Source organism: Berghia stephanieae, chromosome 6, assembly GCF_034508935.2.
Source record: "Berghia stephanieae isolate SIO BIC M18660-M18661 chromosome 6, UCSD_Bste_1.3, whole genome shotgun sequence".
Taxonomy (NCBI): domain Eukaryota; kingdom Metazoa; phylum Mollusca; class Gastropoda; order Nudibranchia; family Aeolidiidae; genus Berghia; species Berghia stephanieae.
The window spans coordinates 16,002,343-16,020,187 of NC_088365.1; the positions used below are offsets into that span (position 1 = coordinate 16,002,343).

The window sequence follows — 17,845 nt, forward strand, 5'->3', positions numbered from 1 at the left end:
CTCCCAGCCAGGGTATCCAGCCAGGTCCAGGACAAAACCAAGTAATCTCATTCCAAGACAAAGACAGAAAGCAAGTTGGGAAATAGATATTATAGAGGGATAGAAGACACAGTATGTACCTCCCTGCCTACTATGGGAAATAATGAGATATCACAGACATCCCCATATGATGTCGCTGCTATTACATCAGAATCAGAGTTGATCCAATTCGATAAATTAAACATTTCTCTTTATTGCTGGTTTATTTCTTTTATTAAAAAAAAATTAAAATAAACATCAACATAATATGAGAATATAATTCATACATAAAAGTTAAATTCTCGATTTACCATTCCTTACATAAGAATTTTCCAAAATTAAAAATAGTTCAAACCCTATCTTCCTGTCCAATCAGAAACAGGAATTCAAATGAAGGCAGAAATGAGTTTCAATTTCAGGTAAAAATTTAAAATTAAATAAGTAATTTTAACTATCATAATACATAGAGAAAAATCAGGGGACTAGATTTTAAAATATAAGGATATAGAAAATCATACGTTTAGAGGAAAAGATTGACATGGCATATCAATGAGAATATTGGGACATTCTCCCTATCACACAGTGATGAAAATGCGCGATATAAATCAGTGCTGATGGAGACAAAAAGTGATAAAGTAGGAAAATGATGAACGATTGCCTTTAAGCCCCATTTCTACCACACTAAACCCTACTTTTAGAGCAATTGAGATGATAGACTATCATTGATACTCTAGCTAACTTCTGGAGAGTGGGAAACTGCGACTGTGTGTTCCACCACACATCAACTCTCTCATTGCTAGCACATTGTTTCGAGAAAATAAAATTTTTAAAAGGAGGAAATTCCTCCTCTGGACTCCAAAATCGCGGATTTCCGTGAATCCGAGGAAAACCATCAGCACTGATAAAGGCCATGTATTATTATTATCAATACTTTTGAAATAAAATAATGCAAACATCAAGACAATGACGTGAACTCCTCAAGAGTATGGGTGGATCCCAATAGCTCAGTTGGTAGAGCACTCGATTCACGCGCAAAGGGTCTGAGATCGATCCCGGGTGAAGTTGATTGAGATTTTATTTCTGAGGCCCATGTCCAACCAGCAAAGATTCGAAAATTGAGCTTTTATATAGCGCAATATCCACTAAAATGTGCTCAAAGCGCTTTACAAGGGGTCCCTGGTCAACAGCAACATTTAACATGTAGGATGGGACATGACGCCTGTTAGGCAATATTACAATTGTTCGGACAAAGACAACGCTGTTAACGACCAGGTACTCATCTTACACCTGAGTATGGTGAGAGAAAGTGAGTAAAGAGCCTTTTCCAAGGACTCAACTATGCGCCGAGCACGAGGCTCGAACCCAGGACCTTCCAATCCGAAAACGAGTGTCATACCACAAGACCACATAGAACTGGGTTTTTATAGTTATAGCTGGCATAAAGTAATTTGTGATAGACTAGCATCCTATCCAAAGGGTAGCAAGCAACTGTTATATATTGTTTGTTTCATGCGACAGAAACCCAGGTACACTCCAGCTTCATGGATCTAATGGACTACTAGACATGCCGTGAACTCCTCACGAGCATATTCTTCTTTAGTGACAATTTCTTGCTAATGTGGTTCATACTGACTGATAATAAATACAGAAAAGTGAATGGAGCAGGTACTTCTATTAATAGTTACAAAAATAAAAAGAGTAGAAAAATGATAGAAGACAAAAAAGGACAAAAACTTTTGCAGTGAAAAGCATCCAATATGGGATGCGATGGCTCAGTTGGTAGAGCACTCGCTTCACAAGCAAAGGGACTGAGATCTATCCCGAGTGCAGCCAATATTTTTCCTGACACCCCCCCCCCCCCCCGCCCCACTGGTTGACCCAGCAGTGAATAGGTAGCTGAGTTTTTTGTTTGTTTGTTGCTTTAGGTCTCTTCCAACACAATTGAGGTTATATGAGAGACTGCTGAAACAAAAAAACAAGCAATCTAACAAAAATAGTACAAATGTAAATCAAAATCATAACCTAAAGATATCATAAGCTAAATTACAAATAACCAAGAACAAACAGGCAGAAGATTTACAGAAAAAAAAAAAAAAATCCCCTGTCAAAAATACAATCACAAACCAAAGAAGCAGGATAGGCTAGTAAAGAGAAGAAGAAACGACATCACTATCGGATCGTACACCCATGCGACCATCATAGGTATATGATTCAAGGGTGATGCTCCCATCCAACCACCCGCGTAGCTGAGTTTATTAGATCTGGTGGAAAGTACTTTGCCATAGACTAGCGTCTTATTTAAAGGATAACACACACTTTCTATTGTCCGTTTCACGCTAAAGAAACCGGGATAAACTCCTCCCCATGAGCCTAATGGTTCTGAAGGACTACTTTTATTGAACCCAACAGGTACAGCACCCTCCTCCTGACTGTGATTACTCTATGATCAACGCCATCCACCACTCCAAAAAAGTGGTTTAAAATATATAGTAGAATCCGCATAAAATCAACACTCAAAGTCAACTTCTTGCCATCTAAAAAAAAATAATTTTTTTAATGAGCTTTATATAGCGCAATATCCACTAAATGTGCTCAAAGTGCTTTACAAAGTGTCCCTGGTCAACAGCAACATTTAACATGTAGGACGGGACATCGTCACATTTGGTATGACAGTTTACATTTTTTCTTATTCAGCTTTATTTTGCACATCGCAATGATCTTTGTTTAATAATTAATAAGAACATAAAGTTGTTTTGTAGAGAGATTGTTTGAGTTTTAAAAAATCAATATTTCTGCTGGGTAAGCCTGCCATTTTGGGAATATACTGATACTGCAAATGGCCGGTAAGGAGAGAGAGAGAATTAAAGTCAACAATTCTTGGTGATCCGAGATTTTCTGTTCTTTATTCAAGTGTTTTCCATTGATAATGGATAAGTTCAACATTGCTTAAAGTCAACCATCTTTCTTGTTTTTATGTTTATGTTTTTAAGGGTTTAACGGCGCTTGCAATACATTAAGGTCACATCAGCGCCAGTAAAAAAGAAGAAAATGGGATAGAAAAAGTTATAGAATTACAATTAAAGTACCCAAAGAAAAGGTAAGACAAAGGGGAATTGGTTCAAATAGGAAACAGATGTAGATTCCTAGAGCACATTGTCAGTGTACTTAGTTTGAGATCGCCTAAAAGTCTCATCCAGACACAAGCACAGGTCACTCAAATGTATACAAATCATATATTATAATATATAAACAAAATATAATACAGTGCATAACAGAGATATGATTTACAAGGAAAAAAATATCATGATCTCCCAAAACTAACTATACATTTGACTGTTTCCCTCGCATCTGGCCAGGGCGAGGACAAAACCAAGCAATCTCATTCCAAGACAAAGACAGAAAGCAGGTTGGAAAACAGATATAGGGGGATAGAAGACACAGTATGTACCTCCCTGCCCTCTATGGGAGGTCGAGAACCCCACCCAGAGCCATCTTTCTTGGTCCAGTGGTTTATGACTTGATTAGATTTCCACTGTCCTCTAGCACGAGTCACTACTCTCACAAATGTTTAGGGTCGGATCAGATGAGCCATACCAACCGTGTCCTGGTTTTGATTTCTCTACTACAGTATTCAGGCATTCCACTACTCTATTCATTTCTTGTTATTGATGATAAAATGTAAATTTCACTGCTAAACCTTTAAAATTATGAGAAATTCCCACCTGTGATGGATTGATAAATGAGCGAAACTTCTGGAGCGTGTTCATAGGAGACATAAATATTTATTTAAGTCTTTATCATACAGAAATTTCCATCTGTAAATAGCTTTCACTAAACCCTTGAATAGAATCCATGGACCATCTTATTCAATAATTCATTATGTCTACACTCATTTCTATGGATATCTGGTCTGAGAAAGGAAAAAGACTACATCATCGTCTGAAAATGAAAAAAACAAGCTGGCTACATCATCATTTCCACAAGACATAATCCAAATGGACTAAATACAATTGACCACAATATTCCACAAACCCATCTTGGATAAAATGTAACCAAGGAATCATTCGTCGAAATAAGACCTAAAGCAAGACAAAGTGAGATCTTTCCCCTCTAAAAAAAAAAAATTCCTAAAATTGAGCTTTATATAGCGCCATATCCGCTAAATGTGCTCAAAGCGCTTTACAAGGGGTCCCTTGTCAACAGCAACATTTAACATGTAGGACGGGACATGACGCCTGTTAGGCGATATTACAATTTTTTGGACAAAGACAACGCTGTTAACGGCCAGGTACTCATTTTACACCTGAGTACGGTGAGAGAATGTGAGTAAAGAGCTTTTTCCAAGGACTCAAATATGCGCCGAGCGCTAGGCTCAAACCCAGGACCTTCCGATCCGAAAGCGAGTGTCATACCACTAGATCACATTGCCGCATAGCCCTCTCATTGACTGTGATGCTATTTCAATAAATGCATAAAATGATCAAAAATCTTTTCTATTTTTTTTTTTTCAAAACAAAAAAAAAAATCCTCAGCTTCCCACTGTTGATGTCTGTAATGATTGCAATTCATCTGGAGACATAATGTCCTCTCCTTCTGATATGACCATACGAACAAGTCGGTCAATAGCTTTCTTTAAGCCGAGTAGTGAGGTCATATGGGAAAAAATCTCGGGAGCAGAATCCAAAACACCGTTGGAGTCCTTACTTTTCACTGGAAAAGAAAATGAAGGAGATGTGACCTATGGTAAATAAAACTCTTATAGAATTAGTTATAAGATTTAAGTATAACTTTCAAAGAATACAGTTAAAGTGAAAACAAAACTGCTGGAAGCTTTGAACTGTAAAAAGAAAACAGTTCTCTCTTATCTATGAAAATATAAAGTTGATAAAGTTGATTCTTCAAGAACACAAAATCAAAATTAAAAAAAAAAAAGAGATACCATTTGAAAATAAAATTATAACAATTAGAAAAGAAGAAACATAAGTGATCAATTTGTACAAAACTAAACTCATTACAATTCAGCTGTTATTGATAATGATTCGCTTGCAAATGTAATATATATGTACAAGACATGATACTTTAGGAGGAGGAGGAATTTTGTGTGCGGCTTCATCCTCGCTGGTCGATTGCTCTATCAGTACTCTTAGTTACTATGGCGTTCGGGATTTTATTTTTGTTTTCAGATATTTTTAGATATATTAAATTGCAAGAAAAATGTGCTAATCGCATGATTTTATTGATGGTACCATATTTAACACAGGACAGTAAATGGAATGTTGGACTATTCCTAATTGTGTTATCCGTTTTGTCTATAGCTATGTGCAGTCATTATACAGACTCAATGGTAGCCTATAAGTACATTTACTTGCATTTCAAAGAGCGAAAAATGATAAAAAGAATGATATGTAATATGGTGGGGTTTCGTAAAAAATTCGGTTCTCAGCACTGAATTGAAATCCTCTAACTTAGAGGCAGATTTTATAGAAATTTTGAAGGTATTTCTCTTTGATAGAGGTCAGAAAAAAATATATAATCTATAAGCTTCAAATTGTAAAATCCTCGGGTGAGATTGTACTTGGATGGATAATAAAAACAATAAAGTGAAAAAACAGAGCTCATGCAGATAACGATTTTTCACCTATATTCGCAAATATCTCAAAACTAGCTTGTACCACATCCGACCGGTTTTGCCAAATCATCACACAAGTTATAAATAAACAAAACAAAATTAAAATTCTGACTACAATAACGTAATCCTAAGATTTTTATAAAGAATCACTTGATTTCATTATAATTACAAAGTAATGTAAACGTTGCTGCTCGAAGCTCGAAGAAATAAATAATAATGTGAAATTGAATGTAAGCTTCAATTTAATTACAAAAACAGATCAAATGAACGTTTCGGGTTTGCCCTTTATCAACAAAACAGTATGAATGAAACACCACAGATGAATGAGATGATGTGGTAGTGGTGTAGTTAAGATGAATCTTAACTATGCCACTACCAAATCATCTCATTCATCTGGTGTTTCAGTCATCATGTTTTGTTGATAAAGGGGAAATCCGAAACATTCGTTTGATCTGTTTTTGTAATTAAATTGAAGCTTACATTCAATTTCACAATATTTTTTATTTTATAATTACCAAGCAATGATATAAATATAAGGCTGATGACAACAACCCACAATCTTGACAAAATGGCAGTAGAAAAAAAATTATTATAGGCAATTAGACCAGGTTTAGAAATGAGGTAAATGAATGAATTCTTACATTTCTTCGAAAACTCGACTGAAAGGGTAACATTCATCACATACACATAGGTCTCTTGTAACTTGAAAGGCCATTCTATGAGAAAAGTTGGTCTGCAGACAGAGATATAAATAAGTCACTTGAACGGTTATCTATGACCGTTTATTTTTCTCAATCTGTTATTATTTTGGGGTGAAGTAAAATATTACATAAATATTATACTCTCCACAAGGATACGTCCTAGGACTACTGGAGTTAATCTAATGTGTTCGTTCTCTTCCCCTCGTGTTCAATGTTTGTATTTTGTGATGGAGACGTAGATTCATAGCGGAAACGATTACCCTTGTGAATAAAATATACATTAAATTGTCCTAACTATTTGGTAACATCTGTGGTATAATGGTAGCATGTCAGACCAGTAATCAGCAGGTCAGGTCTGAGGTTCGATTCCAAGGCTGGAAGAGGAGGAGGAGGAGTAGGAGTAGGAGGAGTAGGAGTAGGAGGAGAAGGAGGAGGAGTAGGAAGAGGAGGAGTATGTGTAGTAGGAGGAGTAGGAGTAGGAGGAGTAGTAGTAGGAGGAGGAGTAGGAGTAGTAGGAGGAGTAGTAGTAGTAGTAGGAGGAGGAGTAGGAGGAGTAGGAGGAGCAGTAGGAGTAGGAATAGGAGGAGGAGGAGTAGTAGTATGAGGAGTAGGAGGAGTAGTAGTAGTAGGAGGAGGAGTAGGAGGAGGAGGAAGAGTAGTAGTAGTAGGAGGAGGAGGAGTAGTAGTAGTAGGAGGAGGAGGAAGAGTAGTAGTAGTAGTAGTAGGAGGAGGAGGAGTAGTAGTAGTAGTAGGAGGAGGAGGAGGAGTAGTAGTAGTAGGAGGAGGAGGAGGAGTAGGAGGAGGCCAGCTGATTTTTGTCTAGTATTTTCCTTTCTGCTTTGTCTGGCACTGTTTGATACAAACCTTTACAGATCGTTATCTTAAATCAGCGCCTGCTCCTTACTTTGTCATGGTAAAATAATATATATATAGAACTGATGAAATCATTTGGAAAAAAAAAATAAAAATAACAAGAAAAAAACTGTGATTTCTTTGGACTTATTTTCAAAACAAAACAGTTCAATATTATACTCATATCTTAATCCAGTTACTGTAAAATGGATGTCAGCCAATCATGGTTTCATAAGCAGATTAAAGTCTGCCATACTAGAAAAATTCCTGTCAATTCTGTATTGGAAAAAATGCCAGCAACAAACAAAAAAAAAAAAAAGAAAAAGAAAAATAATCTACCATCACATCGACTACTACAACTTGCAGTGGAGTACAAGGGGCAGTGTGGCTCAGCGGTACGATTTTTGCTTCATACCTGAAAGTTCGATCCCCTGTCGCTGCGCTGTGTGGCCCTGAGCAAGTCACCTTGCCCTAGCTCAGTTTGCAGCGCTGCACTGCGGCTGACGCCTGGGTTATTTCAGTCTTCCCTTGGAAAAGACCCTAGAGACAAATTTCCCCTATGGGATGAATAAAGGGAATTTTATTTTATTTTATTTATTCCCATCTTACAATAACAGGTTGGACTTGAACCACTTACTGTCTGATATCCTTTGATATTTTCAACCCATGAATCTGTTCATTTCTAAAGTGAGTTACAAATTCAGGGTAGGCCTGTGTGAAATGGTTTATCAATTTGTCCCGTTCACTAACACATAGTAGGTATGATTTGATTAGGGACATTATGGGATGGATGGCTGCCTCTTCGGTGAATCTGAAAGTAGAATTACATTACGTTTATCAGCCAGCAATTCATTACTTAAACACAGTAGAGTAAACAACCCCAAACAAAATTGTTCTTTATATTAGAAGTCTTTGAATCAGGGGAAAATAAAATGTGGTCGAGTAGTATAACACTCGCTTTCGGATCGGAAGGTCCTGGGTTCGAGCCTCGCACTCGGCGCATAGTTGAGTCCTTGGAAAAGGCTCTTTACTCATATTCTCTCAGCATACTCAGGTGTAAAATGAGTACCTGGCAGTTAACAGCGTTGTCTTTGTCCAAATAATTGTAATATAGCCTAACAGGTGTCATATCCCGTCCTACATGTTAAATGTTGCTGTTGACCAAGGGACCCCTTGTAAAGCGCTTTGAGCACATTTAGTGGATATTGCTCTATATCAAGCTCAATTGTTTTAATTGTTTTGGAATGGGGCACATCATGCGTTCATCATTTCCATCAGTTTGTTTCAAGCATATTCCTTAAACTTAAATGTGTGCTTTACAACATGTTCAGCCCACCTTGTTTATGGTTCATTTCTCTGTGGTAAACAGTATATCATCAAACAGTATCATCTATTTGTCCTTTGTGAGGACATCTCTTGTTCCAAAGTGTTTCCCAATAACAATTTTCATGATCTTCTATAATTTACTACGGTTGCCTTTCGCTATTTTTTCCTTTCTTTTTTACCCAATCAAAGCATAGCCATTGTTAAATTATAGCTTGACACTAGAATCATCTAAGACTTATAGTTTGACGTCATTTTTTCAGATTGTGAAACATCTGGTGAGTTGTCGTTAGTAGAATTCAAGGAAACGAGTTATTTCATTGGTTGAACTACTGAATACAACTCATAATTTGTTTTCTTTTGTGGAAAGACTTGTTTGGCCAGTGTCAGGCTATAAGTTTACGATGGCTACGATCAAAGACACAACAACAGGACCAGAGACTTTGTCATTGTCACCCATCCAGTCATTGACCATACTATTTTCACAAAACGTGACACAATACCATATTAGATAAGACAATTTGATAACATATTGAAAACCATTTTAGATCCATGTTTGAAATTTGTAGTAATTGTTATCTTTAATTATTCTTTTTCTTGAGTTGCATTGATCATACTTTTTGCTTAAACATACGTAACATATGGGGGGTGAAGTGGCCGAGTGGTTAAGGCATTATACTGTGACCGGAAACGACCCGGGTTCGAGCCCCACTTCAGGCACTTTCGTTTTTTTTCCTTGGGCAAGGTTATTAACCCCCAATTTGCTTACTTGGACAGTATGGGTGATTCCTGTTGACATCAGACATCTTGTTTGTTGAGTTATCTATATTCCTTCGTGGAATGCCTAGGCGACGATATCTTATGATGTCGTGGTGGAAAGGAGCATAATTTTTTTAATACGTAACATATAATGTAAAATCCAAGGCTTTCATCATCATTTTATCAAACACATAATCTGGAAAATTTCTAAAAGACCAAAGTCTTGACTTACTTTGTCATTTCATCACCAAGTACATTACTGATTTCTTCTGGGATCCAAACCTCAACCCATGACACTCTGCCTCTTCCTGTCTTACCACTCTCTGAAGACTGCTAATTGAAATAGAAATGAACAAAAACCATTTTCAAATTTAAAAAAAAAAAAAGAAGAAATAATGAAGTCCTTAACCCTCTCCTTACCAACTGTAGGAAAATCGTCACAATCGTTACGATACAACCAACATTTTTCTTATTCAAATTTCTTTTGCATATCATAAAATTTAAGGAAAATGAACAGTGTGTCAAAGAGCATGTTTTGCTAAAGAAATTATTTATTGCAAGAATTTTACTGCTATTATGTCTGAGTGATAAAATATCTATTTTGTGTTAGTTTGGTGTGAAGTTTTGGGTAAAATCTAGAAAATGGCTGGTAAGGAGAGGGTTAAACAAAAAATATTATTGTTCAGAACCACTGGGCCCACATTACAAACACATGTCACCCAACGCCTCAAAACGGCATTATGTCCGGGTAGTTTAGATACTAAAAATTCAATGCATGCTAAAAAAATATGAGATCTGGATAGAAAAAGAGTATTCATGCTTTAGTGAGAAAGAATGGATTATATTTCATAAACTGACAAAATATGAAGTTTCATGTCTCCAGTCATTTCGTCTATAAAACCACTTTTTGGCATCTGACTCACCGTGATATAATACCATTTTGAGACGATGGGTCACATATATGGACAATATTAGGAGCAACTGAGCTATATAACAATTTTTCAAATTCATTTGAACACTTTCTTTCACTTAAATTGGTTTGTTTTTTTTCAAGTCAGGTTTTGTCATCACACAATTTCAGTTTTTCAGGTTAACCCTTTTAATCTTAAAATAAAATGAATGGTTTACAAAAAAATTAAAATTTTTTTAATGAGCTTTTATATATCACAATTTCTACTTAACATGCTCAAAGCGCTTTACAAGGGCTCCCTGGCCAACAGCAACACTTAACATGTAGGACGGGACATGGCGCCTGTTAGGCGATATTATAATTTTTTCGGAAAGAGACAACGCTGTAAACGGCCGGGTACTCATTTTACATCTGAGTACAGTGAGAGAATGTGAGTAAAGAGCCTTTTTCCAAGGACTCAACTATGCACCGAGCTAGGCTCGAACCCAGGACCTTCCTATCCGAAAGCGAGTGTCATACCACAAGACCACATAGCCCGTCTTTATATAAAAGAGGTATATAAAGGTAAACAATGGCGTCCAACTAACGTTTTGAAAACCTTTCAATGACGCAGTAGCCTATTTGTCCTTAAAAGCAATCATACAAATCTGTATACATTACAAAAAAATCCAGTTATGAAATTAGGGGGCAGGCACCGCTGTAAGATAAAGATCTGAACAAGTGTGTATTAAAGGTGCCAGAGAAAGCAAGAAAGAAAAATACAAGAAAAAAAAAAATCCTAAAAAGTTTTCTTCGGATGGGGGGAAATTTTTATTTTTCCCAAGTTGAAAGAAGACTGATTTTTTTGGGAGGTTTTTTGTTGCGGCACAAATCTATATCTACAGACGCACTTTGGAATAAAGGATCCCTCTCCAAAAGGAGAGACTCTTAGATGGTTTTTTACATAGTTTAATTTAGAAGTAATAGTTAAAATGTAACAATTTTTAGACCATTTCAGCTGCTTAGACAATAGTGTTTCACTAAATATACCAATTCTAACGGGTTTTTTTTTTCCAAATTAATTAATCTGGTCGTTGACTCACCAATAACTCATCAACATTACATATTAAAGTAATTTCGTTCCCCAAAACTTGCAACTTTAGTCTCAAAGACTTGGAAGGTGTCTCATCTGAGAGGATAATAAAATAGGACATTTAAAAATAATTGAAATGTGTAATCAGTGCTGATGGTGACAAAATGTTAAAAAGTAGGAAAATATTGAACGAATGCCTTTAAGCCCCATTCTTTACTGCATCAATCTCCATATTTTGAACAATTCCAGGTGATAAACTATATCATTGATAAACTAGATAACTTATGGAGAGTGAGAAACTGAACCTGTTTGTTCCCCACACATCAAGTCTCTCACTGCCAGTACACTGATTATAAATTTTTATAAAGGAGGAAATTCCTCCTCTGACTCCAAAATCGCGGATTTCCGTGAATCCAAGGAAATCCATCAGCACTGTTTAATAAACATTGAAACAATGACTGAGCAGAGTGTCTTAAGATTTTCTTATATTTATTACAACGTAGTAAAAATAAAAGGAAACAAATTCGGGTAAAACTTGAAAATGTTCAGGTTCAAGTGTTAAAGTAATAGTCACCTTAAAGGTAATAATAATATAATAAATTGAGCTTTATATATCGCAATATCCACTAAATGTGCTCAAAGCGCTTTACAAGGGGTCCCTGGTCAACAGCAACATTTAACATGTAGGACGGGACATAAAAACACAAAATTAATTGTTATTTTAATTATTGGTCAGTTTTGAAAGCAAATGGGCTATCCCACGTTACACAAACATTTTGACAAGACGAACATGAACACAATTTTTCATTATATATGGGGCCTAATAACTCAATTGTAAGACGACTCTTTTCACAAGCAAAAGGATCCAGGTTTTATCGAGATTGTATTTCTAACTCCTTGTCTGTTGACCCAGCAGTGATTGGATGATTGATCTGTTAGATCTGGTGGAGAGTTTGTCCATTTCACATTATAGAAACTAGGATAAACTCAAATTCCATGCACCTAATGGCTCTGACTCTGAAGAGGACTTTTCCTAATTGTGTTTAATATCATCCAATTGTGGGTAAAGGTGATGTTGTAAAATGTTTCTTGTTCTTGATTATTAAATGAATAGAATATATACTAAAGAACCAAGAGATTGTGTGAATATTTACTGAAAATAATTTACTACCGGTTCCGGAGCTGCTACATAGGGCTAGCAACAGGCAGGCATGGAGGAAGACTGTAACTTCTGCTTCACGCAAATCCCCCCCCGACGACCATCCGGTCATGGGATTGAGTGAGTGAGTGAGTGAGTGAGTGAATTTACTACCTGCCTCTATTATGCCCATAAACAAGTAGAATGCATTACAAAAGTACAGTAATTTAAAATTTGACATGACTTAACTTTATATACTGTTCGGGCATACTAAAAATATAAAAACATATTACAAATGGCTCAATAGATGGACTAATCTGGAATGGATCAGATTTGAATCTATAAGATGAGCTTTTGTCCACATCTCTCTTTTACCTTCATAAGATCTGGCTAAAAGTACTTTGCAATAGATAAAAAGTCTTTTATCCAAATGTAGCAAGCTAGGTAGTAGCAAGATTACCGGGTAAACCCAAGCTCCGTTGATAAAACAAAACATATAAAGCCTTTATTTACTAACCTGAAGATTTAATACTCTCTTCTAAATCAATGATTGAAATTCCTGTCAACTTGCAAGTTTCACTCAACTGTCAATAGAGTATATATATATATATATATATATATATATATATATATATATATATATATATATATATATATATATATATATATATATATATATATATATATATATATATATATATATAAATAAATATGGAATTAAAAATTCTATTTTCAAAAGAGGGGAGAAAGAATACAAATTACATTATTTATTTTGAAAATGTTAAAACACAAAGATAGGTATATTCCATATTCAAAGTATTCCTTCGACCTAACATCTAGGAGTATACAAGAACAACACATTTTTCAATTTGAAGTATCATGAGTCATTCCTGTTTATTGTTTTGTTTGCATTTCAGCAGTTTTACTGCACCGTGACAAGTAAAAAATGCACTAGAAATTCATCAACGTTTCAACAATGCTAATTATATGTAAATACAATATCATAAAATATGTATTCATATGAACCTGCAAAACTGTTACTATTTTTGTAGAGTCACCTCATAGAACACATTTATCCTCATTTACATTTTTAAAAATAATTCTGTATTCTCATCCTTTAAATGTTGTTGATAATATGATAGAGATTTTTTTTTTGTAATGACAATACACTGCATGCCATATATTGTGCACCTAGAGCTATATTGTATGGGACAGGCGCTATATAAATAAATTACATTATTATTATTATTATTGTCAATCCTTTCTTCTACTCACATCAATCAATTTATCTTTTACTATCACCCATTTGCTATAACAAGTAATTTGTTGAAATTATAACAATCACATTATTACCCTTCTTTCTAAATTTAAAATTTCATTGTAAAGCGTCTCCTTTATCTCGTCCAAATTCGTAGTCCCATCAGCTCTGAAATAGATTTTAACAAAACATCAAATGTGTGTAACAATATAAAATAATTTCTTCTGATAACAAGCGTATAAGTAAGTATTGAAAGAATCCTAATATCTTTTTTTGATGGTGCACAAATAATATTCTGTCTTGTAAAATAAATAACTCAAGTTGTTGATGAAGTCACTTAAAAAAGATCAATTATTTTTATCTTAACATGAATCACTTTCTTCTCTAATCAATTGCTAGAATCTAAATATGTGATGAGATTGCACAATTTTCATGGGACCATAATCAACACATGTCATCGATACTAAGAGTGCTTTCTTGCTTTTCAGCTCTTCTACACCATTAATTCGATGGACGATGATGTATCTCTTGGGCGAAGTAGTTCCAATGCTTGCTTTAGGGTATTGAGAGGAGAACAGAGGAGTTAAAAGTACTCTTTTCTCACAGGCCCAACACCTCCATTGAATGAAGTTACCAAGAAAAAACAATGGGTTGCACAAACATTTTGTGTGTGAAAGAGAAAGTGATGTAGAACATGATTGTTACATTCATGGGTGAAAGTTACTCAATGATATTAATCCTGCAAAGGCAGGTGCTCAGAAAAAAAAAATCCTGCAACTACAACTACCAATAAGAGGAAAAAACAGAAGTGCGGTTAATTATATAAATGCCGGTTTTTTTCATTTTCGAATTCCGGCCAGACAAAAAAAACAAACGGCGAGACCTCTTTTTCAAAAATAAAAATCCGGCCATGCCGGATTTTTCCGGCGAACTTTCACCCATGGTTACATTCGTATCACTCGAAGAAGCATATAAATACAATGACTTACTTAGTGCATACTTCGAAGCTGAAGGAAACAACAACAACAAAAAATCACACTGGAGCAAAATTTGAAAGACTAATGATATGGTTATTGGTATATATCTAGTTATGAATGCATGCTGCAGTAAAGCAAAATATCAACAACACAAAAGCCCTAGAAGCTGAAGAGTTTCCGTCCAAAAAGAAATCATTGCAAGGACTCAAAAAAGTAATCATAAAGAGATTCCAAATAATTGTCATATTTTACAAAGAACAAGATCAAGACCAGCACACACCTCTGAATGATTTTCAATCGTTGGGCAAGTTCAGCTCCTGGACCACAATATTTGATTTTCTTTATGTACATTTTCTTTTCCTCTTCTAGCCTGGCTATCATCTGATTGTTAAGATGAAAAAGCTCCTCCAACTCCTCCATATTCAAATTCTCGATGTTTTCCTCCATAGTGTTGAGACTCTGAAACAAAGGAATTTTAACAGATATTTTATTTTGAATATACATCTATCAATAGATATATATGAAAAGTAAAAGACAGTTTTTCTTACTAACTTTAACAAAGAAAAGTCTTGTGATTTTTCTCAAATGGAAATTTTATGCAGACTTCACCATAGAGTTGACATAAATGTGGAAATAAATAGATATAAACTAGAATATGTGCGTGGATAATCATGTTTGCTATTGAATGTATTTTTGGTGTAGTAATACACCGCACTGCCATTATAATAAAGGAAAGAAGTTCATTGCACATATTCAACCTTGACACACAAACTGTCGTTACTGGTGGAGGCAAAAAAGATGTCTCTTAATCATCTAAAATAAAATAATAAAACAATGTTTGATGGAATCCCACAAGAAACTACGAGTTGGGAGGCTATGATCGTGGTCAAAACTGACCAATGGCTCTATAGGGAGATCACAGTTTTCTTTTTGTTCCCACTGCACATGCGCATATCAAATGGATAACTTGAATCAGCCTTTTCATTCCACCCAAAACAACCCCCCCCCCCTTCTCCCCCCAAAAAACGAACAAAAGCAGCAAAAGAATGTATGTTGGGGCGTAAAATGGTAATCTGTACTCTACCTACCAATACAACCATAGTAAGGTAAACTTATAAAGAGTAAATAATAAAAAGCAAGTTGTGAAAATCAATAAAGGACCCTTTTTGCACTCTGGATAGTTTGCAATCTGATTTATGCCATGATAATACTAATACTATGACAATGCCGAAAAATAAAAAAAATAATGAACTCACATTCCCATAAAGAAAAAAGAAACAAAGACACCTTTGAGAGATGTCCCTCAAAAAGATATTCCTTCACTTCAGACAAATTTGTAGTATGTTTGCCTTCACTTTAAAATTAAATGGAATCTTTCGTCGAAAAGTATTGCATTTTTGGACAAAAATCAGATGGATGGGACAAGTATCCCTTGCAACGTTCTGTAAAAAGAAGATGGAATTTAAAAAAAGAAAAAAGAAAAAAGTGGTGGAACCAGGATTTGAACCTGCAACGTCGATTCTGGTAAAACTTCCAGGGCAGACGACTAAACCATTCGGCCATGACACCCACTTCGAAGTCGACGCATATTGTGTAACAACTGATTTAATGTTGGTTAATTTTATGTTTTTATAGATATTTTATTAACATTCCTTAGCATTTCTATGTGCATTTGGAAACATTCCATATTCTGGAATGTGGATAATTGTTTAAAAGAGCGGAGTTTCAAATATGTGTCTGGGAAAAACGAAATTTCGTTATCCCCAGACAGGTGTCTAGGGATAACGAATTTTCATTATCCCCAGTAGGTACTTTGGTAAACGTCCATTTGGCCCTCAGCAGGTAGCCGATAAATGGGCTAGTGGCTGTGACCCGATTTTTTGGACTTGTAAGTGATGGGTCTCATAAAAAGTTCCATAGATTTTTTGTTTATGTATGGATTTTAATGATTTATGTCTTATTTTCTTCAGGAGAAATTACTCTAGCGTTTGGTGTAGTTTATTTTAAAATCAATGACAATTTAGTATAACTTTTGATTATGGATAAAATAGGGTATAATTTAGCTTTGGATAATTAAAAGTAAAAGATTAGAACTTAGTAAATTAAAATTTCATGATGGCACGTTTAACTTAACTTTTATATAAAATTAAATTCAGGGCAAAGTTGTATACCGCATCCATGAAATTCGTTCCAGCAAAATCCTTACTCAAATCTTAGCGGCCATTTTAGACCAGTTTTGAAATACAAATGGTGGTTACTACCGGAAATGCAACAATTTTCAGGTCACAAAGTCCGTCAGTAAATAGCAAAGAAAGGCAAATAGAAGACCATTTTTCAACCTTTAAACTAACATAATTTTCCTCCTGCTTATCTGATTTTCACAATTTTGGTATCATTAGAATCGTGTTGAAAATCCAATTTGAATTTTTTACCAAAGTACCTACCTATCCCCAGACAGGTGTCTGGGGATAATGACAGCCTTTATTGAAAAATGAAACGTTAGAATTCTATCGTGGTTTTTAGATTAAATGATTCAGTTGTCTTTTACTTTTAGATATAGGCAGTTAGTTAGTGTATTAGTATTAGAAATAAGAAGTATAGACACGCCTCTCCATGCAAGATGAGATTGAGAAGAGGTGTTAGATTATGTCTTTCGAGATATGTCTCTTCCCAGGCCCAGACTCTCACTGTCCAGACCAGCCGCTAAGGCTTAGGCTTAATCATAATATCTGAGGTCCAGTCAACATATGGAAAATTCGGTGCTTCCATACTATTAGACTGTCTTAAAATTATTCATTTAATAATCTATTTCTTTCGAAGTGAAATATCATTCATTACCTATTATTGAAGGCATGTATCAGTTTCTTATAATATAATTTATAAGGATCTTTATTTGTTTTTGAAGTTGTGCGCCATACAAAATTATGGGTACCACAACAGTCATAATAACAGTCTACAAAATAAAATAAGAGTTATCTTTCTTCAAGTGGGCGGAGGTTTTCTAAGTTTTCTTTTTTTTTTTTTCTTTTTTTTTTTCTTCCTCTTTGCTCTAGGTAAGTTCTAATATTATTTTAATCTTTTCCCCAGACAAACAAAAAGAAATATTTTTTAAAATGTAAAGGTTAATTTCCCATTTCTAAAATAAAGAATTGCGATCGAAGTGTTCGTCGCTTTTAGGGAACAAAGTTTGTTCCATTAATTTTCAGAA

General features: G+C 35.0%; 1 protein-coding gene across 7 annotated transcripts; it reads right to left on the reverse strand.

The window, feature by feature from the left end:
- Positions 1–229: 229 nt before the first annotated feature.
- LOC144974566 (centromere protein P-like) lies at positions 230–17,599 on the reverse strand. Of its 7 annotated transcripts, XR_013645763.1 has the most exons (10): positions 17,476–17,599; positions 14,918–15,096; positions 13,756–13,828; positions 12,920–12,986; positions 11,275–11,360; positions 9,515–9,615; positions 7,838–8,011; positions 6,289–6,380; positions 2,266–4,728; positions 230–1,914 (listed from the first exon to the last, which is right to left on the reverse strand). XR_013645763.1 is itself a non-coding variant. In XM_078917562.1 (9 exons), exons 2-9 carry the CDS (start codon positions 15,082–15,084, stop codon positions 4,547–4,549), a joined length of 942 nt encoding a protein of 313 aa, XP_078773688.1. In that variant the 5' UTR covers positions 15,085–15,096; positions 17,476–17,594; the 3' UTR covers positions 230–4,546. The 7 variants fall into 7 exon arrangements, 6 of the variants coding, with proteins under 6 accessions (XP_078773688.1, XP_078773691.1, XP_078773689.1 ...); XM_078917562.1 differs by having other exon boundaries at positions 230–4,728; positions 17,476–17,594; XM_078917565.1 differs by having other exon boundaries at positions 230–4,728; positions 9,515–9,612; positions 17,476–17,584.
- Between the last annotated feature and the right edge of the window lie 246 nt (positions 17,600–17,845).